Source organism: Pinus tabuliformis, chromosome 8 (assembly GCF_031772625.1).
Source record: "Pinus tabuliformis cultivar Carrire ecotype Pingquan chromosome 8, CPIR1, whole genome shotgun sequence".
NCBI classification, from domain to species: Eukaryota; Viridiplantae; Streptophyta; class Pinopsida; order Pinales; family Pinaceae; genus Pinus; species Pinus tabuliformis.
In genome coordinates this window covers 304147233-304166096 of record NC_142294.1, presented here as the reverse complement: position 1 = coordinate 304166096, position 18864 = coordinate 304147233, and the positions used below count along the sequence as shown (strand labels likewise).

At 39.8% G+C, this 18864-nt stretch overlaps 1 protein-coding gene across 2 annotated transcripts in view; it reads left to right on the top strand.

Moving 5' to 3' along the window:
• Positions 1-18864, top strand: part of LOC149235339 (uncharacterized) — a 104268-nt gene that overhangs the window by 69327 nt on the left and 16077 nt on the right. For both annotated transcript variants that reach the window (XM_089372078.1, XM_089372077.1), the window contains exon 2: positions 11519-11884. In XM_089372078.1, the coding sequence (XP_089228204.1) occupies positions 11611-11884 (274 nt within the window). In that variant the 5' untranslated portion in view covers positions 11519-11610. The remainder of the gene's footprint in view (positions 1-11518; positions 11885-18864) is intronic.

Here is an 18864-nt window from a genome sequence, read left to right as displayed (position 1 = left end):
GAACTGGGTGGTTTATGAGGGTCTATGTTAAGTGGGTTTGTCCCCTTGAGATGTAAATTGTAAAAAGTCATCATGAAATGTGTCTTGAGGGTTGAAAATGTTTTAAATCCCCTCATGAGTCCTAAGTCCTAGGTCCTAGGTGATGTTTCCGAAGGCTTAGTTCGATGATCCATTTTAAAATGAATTAAAAAATTAAAAAATGAATAAAATAAATAAAAAAATTAAAAAATGAAATAAATAATAAAATAATAAAAAATTAAAAAAATAAAGCAAAAACCCTAACTAATAAAATAATAATATTTTAAGTGAATAAATCGACGGATGAGATCAAGAGATGTCTTGATCCTCATCAACGGTCGAGATCATTTCTACATGGATCACTCGAACTAGCCGTTGGAGTCATTTCCTTTAAGTAGGGTGCTAGGGGTCATTTCAGATCATTGGATCTGTGAGTCTAAGACTGAAGAAGCTCTCTTGTAAATCTGTTCCTGGTTAATAAAAGAAGACTTTGGGGTCCATATCTTGCTGGTGTTACTCTCTTGAAATGCTGTGAGATTGTTCAATTTTCTGCATATGTTATTTTCAGCCATTAATAATAGCTTTTTGTAGAGTATTGTGAGCACAGGTATCTTGTTCACTTGCTGGGGTTTGAGTGTTGTTAGGGTTTCTGAAGTAATGGCAGGTATCTCCATTGTTTTCTGAGATCTAGCAGCATTTTTGCCCTCTTTACTGATGGTTGTCTTGAGCTGTGCAGAAAACATTTTCTGAAGGAAGAGTGTGGGCGTTAGGGGAAGTTCTCGGCTGAACCAGCCAACTCCCGCAAGCATTTTTTGCTGAGCCCAGTTGGATTTGATCCTGGGTCTATCATTCGGTTTATTTTTTTTTAGTTGCATGAGAGATTTTCTGAAGTTCTTCACAGTGAAAATCTGAAGGCTTTATTTCTTTAAAATATTTCTGTGCCTACTGCTGAATCTGGCTGTTAAGGGGCCAAATCTGTAAATTAATTAGCTGCTCTAGGGTTTCAAAATTTTGCTTATATACAGTTTTCAGATTAAGGTTTTGTTTTCTTTTGTGTTTACAGGTATAGGGTTCTGTTTCTTTAAAATTACAGGCTCCTCATCAAACTGCCAAGCTTTGGACGAGTTCTGATATCTTTTTACAAGTTGTCTCCTTCTGAGCCATATCCTGTCTCTTTGCTGCGTTTTTCTGTCATCATATCCTCATTATCGGGCCGATTTCTCATTCAATTGTTCACGCAGCTGTTTGAAAATAATATACGGTCATAAGCGTGGCTCAATACCACTGTACGTTCATACATCGGCTCAGGTATTCACTCTGCAACGTCTGCATATTTCCCTAAGCTTGTCAACACACCTAAATCGATTCGAAAACCAGTTCGCTTTTGAGCCATCCTCGTAACTCTCGTTCTGCTCATTCCGCCATCAAATCTCTTTGCTGGGAATACGAAAACCTTGATCCCTCCTTGCCGTCAGAAAACCCACGGAAATCTGTAAAGGCTACGCATGAGGTTCCATTTTATCGTGCATCAACAGTGGGGCACCGGGTTAAATAGTGGATGAGCGTTGAAGTCTCCACACTGCCGCCGTCGAACTGTGTTACCGAATGTTCATTCTGCAGCTGTCGGAATTTCCACGCCGTTGTCAAGGTATTTGCTGCAGGTGAGAAACCATCAGTTGATATTCAGTTAGCTAATCCGAGCCAGTGAAAACATTCATGCATTCAGGTAAATTTAACACAGTTTCGATTCATTGTTTGGTTAGGGTTACGTTATTCGCCCAGACTGGCAGCTCGACATCTTTTTTGCGATTTACGTTTATTTCCCTTTTTTTGATTTTTTTTTTGAGTTTATCAGTTTTCAAACAAAAACAAAAAAAATTCGATGCGTTTTGATAGCATAGGTATATTTTGGGTTTTTCTTTAGACTAGTTTATGCTTTAGATTTAAATTTTTTTTGGTTTTGTTTTATATTTAAAATAGTTTTAGTTAGAATTAAATTTATGAAAAATCAAAGAGTTTCACTATAGTTTCGTGTTATATTTAAATAAATTTTATGTTAGTTTTTATTTTTTTTATTTTTTTAGATTTAATGATTTTAGATTTTTTATTTTTTAGATTTGTATTTTAATGTTTTAGCTTTAGTTTAAAATTTGCATAGTTTTGTTTAGACTTAAAATAGTTTCTTTTAATATTTAGTCCTTAGATTTAATTTTAATTAGACTTTAGGTTAGATTTTAATTTATTTTTAAGTTTAGTTTAGGATTAAGCTTAGTTCTAGAATAGATTTTAAATTTTAAATTTTTAGATTTTAAATTTTCATTTTTTATAACATCGAAAAATAAAAAAAAAAATTAAAAAAAAAAAAAAAAAAATTGGAAAATTTTCTTTTTTTTTAGATCCAGTTATTTTCGGGAATCATCATGTTATATCTTTCGTGTTGAGATCTAAGTTTTCAAGTCGAGATACGAAATTGATATCTGGTTAATGATTTATGATTCGTGGTGGTTTAAAGCATTCATCTTTTAAAATTTTCAGTTGCTGGATATCGTTTTGGTCATTATGATTTAGCTGATGATGGATGATTGCTGTTCACGGTTTATTTTTCTATATCATTTAACAAGTAATCATTTTAATAACAATCTCTTAAGGCACTGGTCTGCTAAATTAATCAAATCCATCGAGTGCTTTTTATATCGTATCTCGTGTCTCCCAACCAACTGGTCGACAGTTGGTCTTCATCATATCATAGGGTCTACCCCCCTTAGCCGCGGGAGACAGGCTTAAACGGAGGGATCTGGGATCAGAGTGACAGCCCCCGGTCTGAGCGTTGTCGTGTCAATCTGCGCGACAACAGTACCATAGTGGACCTCCTAGAGAGCTTTCCCCTATTTAATTAATCCCCTCATAAAAATATAATTAGGGTTTATCAAGTGAAAACTAGGGTTTACCCCTTACTCCAAGCATAAATTTAATTTCTCTTAAAAGTAGGAATAGTCAATGGGAATCCTTCTAGTGGTCAAAAATCATAAAAAGCCTTTATCTTTTCTTCTTGTCTATTTTTCTAAGTCCTTCAAGGCAAACCGCTAGAGCTAGGGCATAAGGCCGAATTCAATTAGGGCACTAATTAGATGGACATTGGAGCTTAAGTAGTTTGAATTCATCTTTGTTGATCCTTGGCACTCAAAATATAGCATTTTTCATGGTTGAATTTGCTCTAATAAGGCTGATGCCATCCTCCTTAATAAATTTGTGCCCTAGAAAAACCTTAACCTTAGCTAGGGCTTCAACATAGGACTTAATTTGAAGGTTTGCATTCTCTTTTTGTTGATTAAATCATTTGTAAATAATTTCTTGGTGCGTGTATGCCTAGGCATCCCTTTGTTGATCCATATCTTGAAAACCTTACTTGTGCCTCTTTAGGGCTTTGTATATGGCACACAGCTCCTAGACATAAAGAATTATGCCCTTATCCATTGAAAAGTACCTTTTCTTAGCTTTTCATTCACATCACCTTGAGCCATCTAGCTTAGAATATCCTTTAGGTGAAAACTTGGAAGCCTCCCATGTGGTGAAATTCCACTAAAGAGCAGGAGCAGGATTGTTGAGGTGACAATGGAAATCCAACTCATTGTTGGAACAAGATTTGGCCTTTGCCTTGTGAGGCCTCTCACAAGGCCTGCTAGATTTTAAGGTAAGAAGTATCATCCCCCAAATACTTTTTAGAATGGAAGATCCCAAAATTCTAAGGAGAGGCAATAGTATCACATAAGCCACAAAATCCTCACACTCTGAGGTTATGCTGAGCTTGAGAAATTCTATATTGCAAAAGGAGTTGCCATGGAGCATAACCTTCCAGGAATTTGATTACCCACTTGGTCACAAGAAATCTGCCTTGAGAAGTAACATCTATTAAGCCTATAGCTAGGCCTTTTTTGCCTCCATATTTGGCCCATGAAAAGGACCTCATGCTTTTCTCCAGTTTTCCAAACTAGGTACGGTTAGGTAGAGCAAGAAACATAGTAAATACGGGATATCTAAAGAATTGTGGAAACAATAGTCAACTTTCCAGCAAGGGTGAGATTTTCGTATTGCCAATACTGAAGCTTCAACTACAATGTTTGTAAACACCATTCTTGCATATGCAAAGCAGAAACCAACACCAAATGGAATCCCTAAATATTTGACAATCACTTTGGGGTGGATAAATATGTAGGCTCTAGAAATTTTAGTAGGATGATCTTTGAGCCCAATGAGCCAAAAGTTTGACTTGTAGTCCCTTACCACTACGCTCGAGCAAAAAAAAAAAAATGTTAAGGCAACATTTGACAAAATTAACCTATTCTTGATCATCACTAACAAAGATTAGGGGGTCATCAACAAAATTGTTATTAATCATATCAGTACCAAATAGAAATACCCTATAGTTTCGCTTGTATCTTAGCTGCATTAAAAAGATAACCCGAGGATTTGCTACTAAAACATATAGAAAAGGTGTCATTCATTGAAACAAAAGCTGAAGTATGCAAAAAGAGATTATTCGCCATATCCACACAATGAGCACCGAAGCCAAGGCATTGCACCATTTCGGTGATGAATATGGAACTCTGTCAAGTCTCTCTGGCCCATTCCATAGCCTCTCAAACAGAAATAAAACGGAAATAACCATATCTAAAGTAAACCTTCCTTGAACACAACTAGTTTGCTCCCATCTGACAAATGCCTGCAACGACTTTTTGAAACTGCATAGCCACTCTCTTGGCTAGGACTTTATAAGAAACTTTGACCAACTTTATGGGATGCCACCCACAAATAGAGTCTCTGACAACATTCTTTAGATTGCATTTAATCAAGCCTCGGTTCAAAGATTCTGACAATTTCCCTGGAAAGAAAGCCTCCTTAGTCATCTCATACAAGTCTTCACCCATAGTTTCCCACATTCTCATAAAAAAAATTCATATGGTAGGCCACCGAGTCTAGGATATTTGCCATATTTCATCAAGTTCAGGGCAACAAGAAGTTTATCCGTAGTAATCTCACCATTCAGTCTATATCTTTCCATGAGGGAGATCTTATGGACATCAGTTCTTGGCATCAACTACTCTATTAGATAAAGCTTAGGAAGAAAAAATATTTTGAGAGTGTAGCCCAAACATATTTTGTATCTGAGATAAATCTTCCTCCAAAGAACCATCAGGGTTCTGGAATCCAGAGTCCAAGCACCTATTCGGAAACATTTTCCTTCCTTAGGGAATCAAAATGAAACTTTGAAGGCTCGTCACCATCTTGAATCCACTGTAGAAATAATAGACTCTGGCTCCTCTAGCTGCATATTCTTTGCTACTATTTAAATACTCCATCTTAGCAGCTTCTTCTTGCAGGGAGTTAAAAATATCTCTCTCAAGAAAAATCCTATCCTCTTCTAGTGTTATCCTTGCAGCCTTAATGTCCCATTAGCTTGAACGGACCACCATTCTCCCCCAACCTCAAATGAACTTTGACAATTCTGCAGATGGCAGGCTTCCACCATACACTCCTGAATTTTGCTCCTTGATTTCTTGCGAAAAGATTCCTAACTGCCTGGGCACCAGCTTGCAATGTTGGGAGATTTTATTACTGATAACAGGTTCAAGGATCTAGCAAATGAAGTTCCTCTTGAAAGAAGCTGCCTATTCTATCTTGGAACATGAGAGGGATGACTATCCCTAGCCAAAAAATGCAGGTAAGAACTGTTTTGAAGGATGTTAAGCCTGATGTTGTTCTTCTCCAGGAGGTTAAATCTGCAGGTTTTGAATTAGGATGCTGGGTGGATTATTGTCGGAATGGCCCTTTTTTGGTTGACGGGTCATCATCTGAGAGGAGGAGAGGTAGTTCTTACCCTATCTTATTCTCTGCACACTTATTTTGTGATCCCTCCAACTAGTGTCTTTGAGCTAGAAGTTAACATTGGATGGCAGTAGAAACGTTCCTGGAGTAAAACGATTGTTTCTTTTTGAAAACAATCAAGAAATGCATCCCAAACAACAATATGGAACAAATTTCTGAAATGGAATAATATGAATTAGCAACATATAGTGATGCCTCAAATCCTTTTAAGGTCCCTTGTTATTTGATGCTGTTTGGAAATGCCAATCACTTGGATATAGAAGGATCTAATGGTTTTTAAATTGATTGGTTAACATGTACATTGATGTGTAGTGTTGTCTTCCGGAGTCATCGCGTACAAATTATTGGAATTGACGTTTTGAACCCTCACCTTTATTTATTTACACTACTGAGTCCTGACTTCTTCACTCATGGATCTATCCTGATGATGAACCACGGAGGATGGTTCGAAACGTCGATTCCAATAATTTGTATGCGATGACTCCGGAAGACAACACTACACATAATACAGATCGCAGAAGCCCCAAATCAATAATGTACATTGATGTCAACAGTTTTCTTTGGACAGACCTTTGAATCATAAAATTTGATTAACTGCACCAGTGAATTGGTAGATAATGTTGTTGAAAACTGTTAGTGTCAATAAAGCTAGTTTAGTGGCCCAGCTTAGTTATCAATGTAGAACAACTGATGTTCATACTAGATGTTTGTAAAGCTGAGCTGGCCCTGACTTATTGGTAGTGGATGGTCTTGTTGCACATAGGGCAGTTGTCATTGTGGACGTGTGACATTGAAAACACAAGTACCCATGGACATCGTATCCCGGAAATGCAATTACTCTAATTTCTCCATGTGAGACAACAAGAACTTTATTGCCCCACCATGCACTGTCGATTTACAAGAACAATGTGAAGAGCTTGACAACCTACACTTTCACACACATACAACAAAACATGTACCCTGCGATATCTGTGGCATAACTCCATACCACATAGCTAGTGAAATGACATTGTTACCTGAGATACACAACTAGAATTCTCGATGGTGGGTTTGAACTGATGATAATATTTGATGAACATATAATAATGTTTGACACCTAATCTGCTAAGGGTTATGGTTTAGAATGTGAATAGTCATTGGAGTCCAAGAGACCACTTGGTATATGAAAACTGAGGGTCATTAGACATTGCATAAATATGTATATCATTGTGAATAATATGCATTCAACGATTATCTAAATTCTGTCCACATTTTCATGAGTGTTTAACATGGTATCAGAGCGGGTGAGTTCCTACCCTACTCAAGTGTGGGCCATTTTTTTTGTGGCCTTTTTCTCCATGTCAATTTTGTTCACTGCTCATCAGAATTGCTGCCATATCTTGTCTGCTCATCAGAACTGCTGCCCTCGACCGTTTCTGTTTTGGATTTTGCCTTGAAGAGCGTTTTGTCTGATATCTGTGCACTTACTATTTCATTTATTTGCTATCTCTGATACTTGTTCCCGCACTAAATTTATCTCGGTGCCATGTTAGTCCACTTTATCGGTTATATCCTGCAGTTTGTTGTCTCACTGGAAAACATAACCTCGCACTGTATTAATTTCTCGCAGAACGCCATCAAACCTCCGTTCCAATCCACGGATTCTTAAATCACAAAAGGGAACACTGTTGAGGTGCCCCAAGGTAATCGAAAGACAAAGGGCAAGGCATGGCGAGATGCACCAAACGAAGGATGGGTTGAAGCTTTGGGCACAGGAAATAGTGATTTGGTAACAAGAGTTGGGTTGCAAATGTAGCCATATTACATACTGTGCACACTATGACAAGTTGACGTATTTGTAAAACACATAGTCTCTTCGTATTCCAGTCTTCAAGCACACATGCATAGTCTCTGGTCTTCCTCTAATTTATTTGTGGAGTTTCTTTAAGATTGTAGTCGTTTCCTGCTAGCCCCAAAGGTGAGTCAGTTAATTTGTTACATGCCCTTCTTCTTTGGGTTAAGAAAATTGAAATTCTTGTATTGCATGCATAGTGTTGTTGTTTATTAATGCGAAGGTCAACCTCACATCACTATTTTAGTTTAGAAATTGGCAGCCTCAACCTCTTGGTAATCGCGTCCTCACTTCAATAGCCTCCCCTACTTAAATATTGTGGCAAACAGTTTTCTCTTCTGGCCAATTGTCTGCCCATTGTGTTGTAATGATTTTTTGAGGTTAATGTGGTTTGTTCTCAGCTTGAATCCACAAAAGTTTGTGTCTATTGGTTGTGTGATAGATAGTGAGCGTTAAAATGGTTGGTTCTTTTTCTTGACTTCAACTTTCTGGCCTGCTGCCCTGCTACAGATGGTGGTGTGTATGATGATATTTATATGCATTCCCTGCTTCTAGATAGTCGAGGAAACTGGCAACATTTTTTTCGTCTCTCACCGAGCTCTAAGTTCTATGTAGTGGCATTTGAGTATTTTTTAAGGGCGGTTCACAGAAATTGGGTGACAGCTACATCCACGGGAAAAATCCAGGCAGATCAACCCACCGGCCAAACAAGCCCCTCCAAACCCTAAGGGCGTCGAGGAGATTTGACCTTGTGACCTCCCAAGTGGCGAGGTACTTAGCAACGGGAACTCGACCAACTGAGCTAACCCTTGACGCTGTAGTGGCATTTGAATTGTTCTCATATACCAGAGATATTTATGCCTGCATTATATATTCAATGATAGTTTAATACACAACTGGTATTCTTCATTTTTTGGAATCTTCAATAGTTGGGGTTTGTCTAACCTTGCTACAACTTTCATTGGGATTATTGAGCCATGATTTTTGTTGAGAAAATGGCTCTAATTGGCGAAATATTAGAGTTATTAAATGCTTTGATACACTCTGTTGTTGACAACACTATCCAAATCGGTAAGGACACTCTTTCCGATATTAGAATCTGTCTACAAAATGCACTAGACAAAATTGTTTTTTTGCATCTTGAAACATAGCTACAACAAGATGAGTTACAACAGAAAAGACATGATTATGAACTTGTTTTTATTCAAAACAATCCTATGTTTAAGATTGAGACAAACTCCCATCAGCAACAAGAAATTGAAATTGAGGTTGACACATCAAGTACCCATTTTAGGAGCAGTTTTGTAGAAAGATGCAAAAGCTCAAGTTGCACTTACCAAGCCCATCATCAAACCTTGGGAAGAGCTTGTCAGTAACAAGCACAAAACTAATCTTGGATATAACAAGGATGTGTCCTCTTACATCTCAGACTATTCCAAGCCAATCCAGTGTCATAGTGCTGGATTTCTTCAAGACTAGTCATATTCACCTGTTCCATATTTTGCTCCTCTTCAACGATAGCCACAAATTGTCAAATGTCAACATTGTGATCGAGTTGGCCGTGTGAAAGATCATTGTTTTGATCTTCACCCTTGTGAGCATTATGGTAAGCACACTCATCATTCAAACAGGTACTTCAGAAACAAGCCTCCTGCGAGAACAAAAATTCACCTTGGATGGATCACTTCTTGGCAATGGGCTTCAACAACCAAGAAGGTATTTTGGTCATAGCACAAAAATTGTTCTCGAGTATAGACATGCCTTGCAGTTGAGATTTCTTCCTCTTCTCACCTTGTATCTGACAAAGGGGGAATTGATGGTCATCTACAAGCTTCAAAGATACGTCAAACAAGCCTGAGCCATAGCCTGAGCTTGTTGCCTGAGCCTAGAGCCAAAGTCAGCCATACCCAGATCCAGAGTTGTAGCCAGAGACAGAGCAATTCCTCATGAGCATGCCTTTGGTTGGTGGCCTTCCTTAAACCACCACAGGGTGAGACCTCAATGGTCTCCCTTTTCAAAAAACTTCCTCTAGCAAAGACTTCAGCTTCTAGCCAGATTTGGAACTGTTCGAGGAACTGCATCAAGCATTCCAGGTTCAGACTTCAATGGTCTCCCTTTTCACAACATTAGGGAGCACTACCCCTAGCAAAAGACTTCAACTTCTAGCGAGATTTGGAACTGTTCCAGGAACTGCACTAAGCATTCCAATATTGGTGGTCATCCTTAAACCACCACTGGTTGAGACCTCGAGTTCTCCCACCTTATACCATCATTTCAAAGAGCACATTCAGCCAATTGCTGCCATGCATCTTTGCATTTTTGTATTACAACTCTCTTCTTGGACTCATATATACCCCTTCGGATTAAGGGGGGGAATGTTGGACACCTAATCCGCCAAGGGGGGTTATGGTCTAGAATGTGAACAGTCATTGGAGTCCAAGAGACCACTTGGTATATGAAAACCAAGGGTCATTAGACATCGTATAAATATGTATATCATTGTGAATAATATGCATTCAGCGATTATCTAAATTCTGTCCATATTTTCACGAGTATTTAACAGATAATACTACAACATTAGTAACAATGATAATACTACGACCTTGAGAGACTCCTTTGGAAGTGGATGGAAAGCATTCCCAGCATGAAGATTTAGTGGGCTATGGGATCTGTCCACATTTTGATGAATATTTAACAGATAATACTACAACATTAGTGACAATGATAATACTGCAAACTTGAGAGACTCCTTTGGAAGTGGATGGAAAGCATTCCCAGCATGAAGATTTAGTTGGCTATGGATAGAATTGGGATCTGTTAAACGAGCTATGTGGAAGGGTATGATAAGTGCTAATATTGGTAGAAATCTTGGTTGCTTCTGTCCATGCTATAAATAACATATTGAGTTACAGTATATGCTCCAGGATATTTCATTCTTAGAAAACAATAGATACCCTGTATTTGAACTTAACATGACTAGTAATGCATTATCTTTTCTATTTCTTTGTCACCAATTTTATGTTCCAATCATTTTCCTTCTCTTAAAAACATTTTATAGCAAACTCTGTTGACTTCCTTTTATAATATATTTTTCATCTCGGCCTCAGCCAACTAGCTCAATAATTTAAAAGAGATTCAGGGCTGTGAATACTGCATTAGCATTCACGACCGTGGTGAGCACTGAAATCGTATAGATGTAAAGAGCGACTTAGGATGAAATGTGTTCCAGAAATAACTCAACCGATTGGTGTTTCCCTGTTTTCCTTGTGTACCTCACAAAAAATTAAAGGGTTGTCTATAGAAAGCCTGCCTGGTTTGAGAATGAAATAGAAGTTAAAACGGAAGTTGAATTTCATTTTATGTCATCTACAGAAGTTTAGACCTCAAGATTGGATTGCTAGTCAAAAATGCCTGGATTAAAATGATTGTTTCTTTTGGAAAACATTCAGGGAATGTATCCTGAACAACAATATGGGAAGCAGTTATGAAATGGAATCCATGAATAGCAAAATATTTCAATGCCTCGAATGCTTTTAAGGTCCCTAGTTATTTGGTGCGTTTTGGAACATCAAAGACACATGGATATGAAACGTTCTAATGGTTTTTAATTGATTCTTTCACATGTATAGTAGATTTGAGTTTCTGAATGGCAGGGTTTTATTTGGACAGCTATTCGCAATTCATTCAATCATAAAGTTTGATTAGGCCAACTCCAGATAATGTTGTTGAAAAGCTAGTGTCAAGAATGCTAATTAGATGATCTAACTAGTTACCAGTGCACTACAGGTGCTGCTTTCACTTGACGTTTGTAAGGCTTGCATTATTAGCATATCCCCAGCTAGTGGAAGATTCGTTGAGCTGACCCTCAGTTCCTCGTAATGGACGATTTTGTTGTCCATAAGGGCGGTTGTCACTGTGGACGTGTGAGATGGGAAGCACGGGCACCCGTGGACATTAAAGCCGGGAAATGCAATTGCTCTAATTGCTCCATGCGAGGCCTTATCTATTTTGGGGTCCCAGAATGTGATTTCCAGTTGCAAGAAGAATCTAAAGAGTGTCTAACAACCTACACTTTCGGAACTCATACCGCAAAGCATATATTCTGCAAGATCTGTGGCATAACTTCATACTACATCCAACGAGACCATCCAGGTAAGGCTGGGGTAGCCCTGAATCTTAATTGTGTTGACCCCGGTACTATCAAGTATGTTGAAATCAAACACTTTGATGGAAAGAACTGGGATTGAGGATTTTGGCATGAATCATTCTCAGATGCAAGCACCCATAAATGACTTTGTGACAAGGCCGAGAAGCTACTATCATATCACTATGAGATTGAATTGAAGCTCATTTATGTACGGTTTGAATTTGAATGTCACTTACAAATATAATCCTAGTTATCCCCATGTTCCTCATGTTGAAATGGAAATTTGTATTTCAAATTTTACAGATTGTAAAATTATTCAATGAATTGAAGTTATGCATATACTTTTCCATAAATTGTCTTGGAATTGGCATCTAATAAATTTGAGTGATTTGCTATTAATATAAAGCCTTTTCTTGTGATTGGGATCTTCTGTACATGTGATAAACCTATGAAAGAAGGCCCGTCTTGTCGTATATGCACAGAGCATGGTCGGATCGTGTTTTCATGTGGGAGTATTTATACCATGTCCGACAGTGTTTCTCTCTTATGCTTCGGAGTAGATTAAAATCTTTTTCAAGAACCGAATTCTGGTGTGTGCCTGAGTACCAACTTTTCCTGTAATAGAGAGATAACAGGATTTTTTCCTTTAGGTTATTTGAGATGGGTAAGATAATATGATTACATTAATGTTTCAGAATTATGACTATGTCAGTATAGATCTATTTTAACCACAGATTTACTAGGAGCTGAGAGGGATGAAATGTTTTGAGGTGCCAACCATTTTTAAAGTGCAAGACTTGAAAAAGGGTTGGCAACTAGAGAGATTTGATCACTCTCAGCACTTGATAGATCAGTGGTTACTATATAGAGAGAGACAAAGTGTGTAATTATTTATTGTTTGAACAACATTTTTGAATGCATAAATGGATTCAATTTCTTGAAAATTCTCTTGGACACTTGGATTGTGTACACTACATAGTTTAAATTTGTAATTTCAACAAATTTCACTAGATTTCAAACAAAATTGCCTTAAAAAAATGTAAAATAATTAGATTAATTGAAATATTTGAAGTATAAGATTTTTATTTTATTTTTCCAATTGCTTTCTATCAAATTTACATAATTTTTTTTGTTAAACTATATATAATATAAACATAGTTGACATTAAAATATTTTGCTTAACATGGCTATTAAAATAACTTATATATTAAAACACGTTCACATTAAAATATTTAATACATTTTTAAATGCATATTAATATTATTTAATCTTTTATATAGAAATGTTTTATTTGTGATTTACATTAAATTTTTTATTATATTTTTAAATGCATATTAATATTATCTAACCTTTTATATTAAAATGTTTTATTTATGATTTACATTAGATTTATTATTATTAATATTAATATTTTTTGGTTGATATATATTAATTTTTTATATTAAAAATTAAATGAATTATTCATTTTCTTCTTGTTTTTATTTTTAGGAAGTAAATGAATTTATTTTCTTTTAATTACTTCTTTTCTTTGGCTTTTGAAATATTTTATTATGGTTAACATTAAAATAATTTATGTATTTATTTTTCATGTTTTCATTATCTCTATATGAAGTTGATATTAAAATAAATTAGTTAATATGGATATTCAAATAGTTTAAGTCATGTATTGAAATATTTTTAAAAAGTAGAAGAGTTATATAGAGAGATGGATGAGAGAGAATAGAAATATTACTTGGCAAAAAAACTCATGGATATTGAGGTTCCACAATCCTTGCTTCCCAATACCGTATTTGAACCAGTGTCTTCGACATACTCAAAATTGAAAATATAAGAGTTTTTTATTATTTTATCTCTCTTTAAAATTGATATAATTTATTTATTTTTCGTATAGTTCACTGTATTAGAGATCGACACTAGCTACATCCACGAAAAACCCACCCATGTCTAGGTGAGATCGATACTAACTACATCCACGGAAAACCCACCCATGTCTAGGTGAGATTGACGCTAGCTACATCCATGGAAAACCCAACCATGTTTAGGTGAGCTGACTATCTTTCATGTAGAAATTCCTCCCAAGGAGTGAGCATGTCAATTTCGGTAGGACTGGAACCGAGTGGCAAGGATAAGAGAAACTCCTCCCTACCATGTGAGCTACACCCACTTGACAAGGTATAAAATTAGGTTACTTACAAGAACATGGAAATATTTCATTTATGGTTGAGTGTGATAGTGAAATATTTTTACCGATAATTGGCAATACATGCGAAGGACGATGGCGATCGTTCCGAATAGTGGATACAACTAATCGCAGTTTTTACCCTCTGTAACCGCTGGTTCCGTTCCAGACTCGCTGTCACCCCACGCTACTTGTTGGATACCCTCCACGCCCTCTATTGACCTCGTCGTTTCCTGTTACCCCCGATTTTGCTGCAGCATGGAGGAAATGGACATCGAGGAGGTTGATTATTCCATTGACCCTAACCCCGATATCCCTATTTTTAGAATCCCTAACCCTACGCTGGCTATAACCGCTCTCCGAGATTCGACTGCTTCGTTTCGCTCCATCCCGCCTCCTGTGGTTACCTTACTTGGGTCGTCCACATCCAGCCTCCCCTTCGCAACCCTCTCCATCGACTCTCCAGAGCTAGACTGCCCCTCGCTCTCACCAGCGACCCTACACCTGCTCGCAGCTTGCTCTCCATCATCCCTGCCCTTCGAACCCTTGCCTCCCGGTGACCTTTTACGCTCGCCACACATCACACCCACATCTGGGCTAGAACATCTCGTCGTGCTCGTGCAACTTATCCCTGAGCCTGGCATACCTTGCTCCTTTGCGGCGGTTACATCCACGACATTCCCATCTGGGTGCTTCGAAACCCCGGTCATCAAGGTTTGGCACCCTGCGCAGAGTCACCAGTAGGAGCACCAGGGCACGACAGACCCTCTACAGGACCACCCGACTGCGCCCAGATCAGGTAAGCGAAAGGTAAAGTGTGTGAAGGCCTCGGGGAAGGATCTCACCCTCAAATTTGGAGAAGGTTTGAACATGGGTGAGGTAGTAAACACAGTTGGCAAGGTTCTGGTGGGCAGGGTTAGAGGCCATGCCTACTCCGCAGAACGACTCAGCCTATGGGTCAAGGAGATTTGGGGCAACATCTTCAAAGACCTACCTGAAGTGCAGACTCTACCTCGCAGCTAGTTTGTGCTCTATTTCCTACAAGAGGAATACACCAACTGGGCTCTTGCTCGATACTGGCACATCGAAATGGCCCCAGTCATGCTGAAGCATTGGAGCCCGCTCTTCGATCCTGAAAGAGAACAGATTGGGGCTGGACCATTATGGGTTAGGCTACCTAGACTCCCCTTGCAATATTGGTCTGAAGATGTGTTTGTCCGAATCGGGAACATGCTGGGAACCTACTTGGACTACGATAGGACCTATATACAATCCAAAAACAGATCTCTGGCTCGCATTCTGGTACACCTTGATACGAGAGAAGGACTGGAGGAGAAAATCACCCTGCAATGGAAGAATTTCACCAGGATACAAATCCTAGATTACGAGGGAGTCCCCTTCAGATGTTGCAAGTGCCACAAAGTGGGACACTTATTCAAGGAATGCCCATTGGTGCGAAGGGACTCGGACTCTCCTAAGGGACCAGAAGGTGAGGCGGAAAAGGCTCCTACATCCATCCCTGGGACAACTCCACCAGCTGCCATGACAATGAGCAAGAAGGGATCTCCATCTCACCAGGCTACTACAAGCGCTCCCCGTCCTCCCTCCTCACCGATGACTAGATCGAGGGCCGCTGCTGAGGCTGCTCGCTCCTCGGGTACTCCTCCTCTCTCTGACTCTGTTTTTATTTCTTCTCCTGCATGTACTGCACTGCATATGCACACTGCATCTGCATCGGTCCAGGATTACTCCCACTCCACCATCCCCTGCCCCCTTGCCACACACCTGTCGGTCCTCTCGACCACCCCCCCATCCTTCCCTCCTGATCCCCCTCCTCTATACCTTCACTCCTACAACCTCAGGCCTTGCCTCCCCTTATCTGAGGACAACTCTACCCCCTCTGGCTTGGGCCTGACCCCCTCTCCCCACCCCCTCAAATCCAACAGAGGTCATAAATCCCATTTATCCAAAGCTATCCTTATTGCTAGGGCGGAAGTGGCCTCGGGCAGACAATCATCACTTGACCGGGTTCTTAAAACTATGAACACCCATTCAAATCCACCCCCATGAAGTGGATTTCCTTTAATTGCAGGGGCCTGGCTAGCTCACCCAAAAAGCTAGCCCTCAGAAGACTCTTTGAATCTGAGTCTGTTGATATCATATTCCTACAAGAAACTTTGGGAGCGGCTGACATTACCTCCCGCACTCTCGGCTCTCTGAAGCCTGGATGGATCTTTCAATCCCTTGATGTCATAGGGAGATCTGGAGGTCTGGCCATGGGATATAACCCCCGTACCATTAACCTGAAGGCCTCCTGGGGGGGTGCTGGTTTCATTGGCATGGACATTTTTTCATCTAAACTAGGGATGGATCTACGCTTGATCAATGTATATGGGCCATGTCATAGCAGAGAGGCCTTTTGGAACCGCTTCCTCAATCTATCACTCACTTCCCTGGATAATCTCATCATTGGTGGTGACCTGAACTTCTCCATAGGTTTCGGGGAATCTTGGGGGACAAATGCACAGGTGGATTTGCTTACAGAAACTATGGAGTTGCTGCTTGAACAACATCATCTGACGGATATCCCTATGATAAAACCCCTCCCCACCTGGCGGAATCAGAGAGTGGGTGAGGTTGCTTTGGCCAGGAGACTAGATCGATTTCTGATTAAGGACTCTCTGATACAAAAACTCTCCCTATACAGACAATGGGTTGGTTTTGGAGGTATATCGGACCACTCCCCCATTTATATGGAGATTTTTGGCCCCCCTCAAAAACCAAGGGCACCGTATAAATTCAACTCCACCTGGCTTGCGAACCCATCCTACATTCAGCTGGTTACTGATTTCTGGCTTACAAACCCGCCATCTAGGGGGAGATCTCTGGCAGAAGGCTTCTGCTCCAACCTCTCTAAGCTCAAGAGACTCTCCATTAACTGGGCTAAGGAAAAATCTAAGAGGGATGACCATACCCTTGCTGAAATTGAACTGTCATTGGCCACTCTTCTAGATGACCAGAGCAGGGGATTCATATCTGCTGATGCAAAGTCTCATCTAATAAATCTGGAAAATCAGAGATCAAAATTTTGAAGGAACAGGAAGAAACCTGGCGACTCCAAAGTCGAGCGGTCTGGTTACAAGTAGGAGATGAGAACACCAAGTTCTTCCAAAACTTTTCCAAGGGAAGGAAAGTCACCAATACTATCTGGAATATGCCCATGGAAGATGGGAGCATGGAAACTACCTTTAATCAGCTCTCCCACCTGGGGAATTCGCATTTTAGGAACCTCTTCAAGGCACCCCCTGGTGCCACTCTTGCTGAAATTGTCAGAATTGCGGGACACTTCCCCAGATTTGTGGACATGGATACAGCTGAGGAGCTCACATCCCCCGTCACTCAGGCGGAACTAGAAGGTACATTGAAATGGTTCAAAAAAGATAGAAGTCCAGGGTCGGATGGCTGGACAATCGAATTCTACCTTGCTTTTTTTGAGCTCATTGGACAAGACCTGCTTAAGGTGGTGGAAGAATGCAGGACTTCTGGGCGTATGTATGAGGCCATTAACTCCACCTTCATTGCCCTGATCCCTAAATCCGACTCCCCTGCATCCTTCAATGATTTTCGCCCCATCTCCCTTTGTAACTGTCTATACAAAATCATTGCCAAGATTCTTGCTAACAGGCTCAGACCCATCCTATCTCGCCACATCTCCCCTGAACAATTTGCTTTCCTTCAGAACAGACAAATCCATGAAGCAATTGGTACTGCCCAAGAGGCCCTCCATTCCATCAAAACAAAAAAGCTAAAAGGGGCAATCCTCAAAATTGACTTAGCTAAAGCATTTGATCGGGTCAGCTGGCTCTATATCAAAATGATCCTCACCCATCTGGGCTTCCCCCCTCCCTTCATCGACTGGATCATGTGTTGTATCACCTCGGCAACCTTCAGTGTCCTCATAAATGGTTCTGCATCTCATTTCTTCCATGCTGAGAGAGGCCTTCGGCAAGGCTGTCCACTCTCCCCGCTTCTTTTTCTGATTGTAATGGAAGGCCTCAGCAGACTCATTGCATCGGCCAAGAGGGATGGGCGACTACAAGGGCTGAAAATGAGTGACCACTGCTATCTCACCCATCTACTATTTGTTGACGATGTCCTTATATTCCTAAATGGAAGCCATAGGGACTCAACTACCTTCCATGATATCCTCACTCTTTTTTCCCTGGCTACTGGCATGGAAGCAAATCACTCCAAGTCTACCATCACCCTCTCCAATACATCTCCCCTAGAAGCCAGAATTTCTCATCAAAATTTCCCCTTTCAACAACATCATCTGGAGGATGGCCTCAAGTACCTGGGGTTCTGGATCAAACCCCACTGCTACAGGATTGCAGATTGGATTTGGCTTGTGATCAAAATTGAGAAGCGACTAACAAATTGGAACCACAGATTCCTATCCAGAGCTGGTCGACTTGTCCTCATTAAATCTGTCTTGGAGGCTACCCCCGTTTATTGGATGTCGCTGGCCTGGATTCCTAAAGGAATTCTTGCTTGCATTCAGAAGATCTGCTGTAGATTCCTTTGGAATGGATATAAAGAGGGAAAACCTTTTGCTTGGGTAGGATGGAAGCACATCGCTCTCCCTAAGAAATGGGGAGGTTGGGGACTAAAAGACCTCTCAGTATTTGCACATGCATTAGCAGCCAAGATGGGTTGGATCCTGCTCACTACACAAAACCTCTGGACTGAAGTCTCATACCACAAATATATCTGGCCTCATCATCTTATGGACTGGATTCGTATACC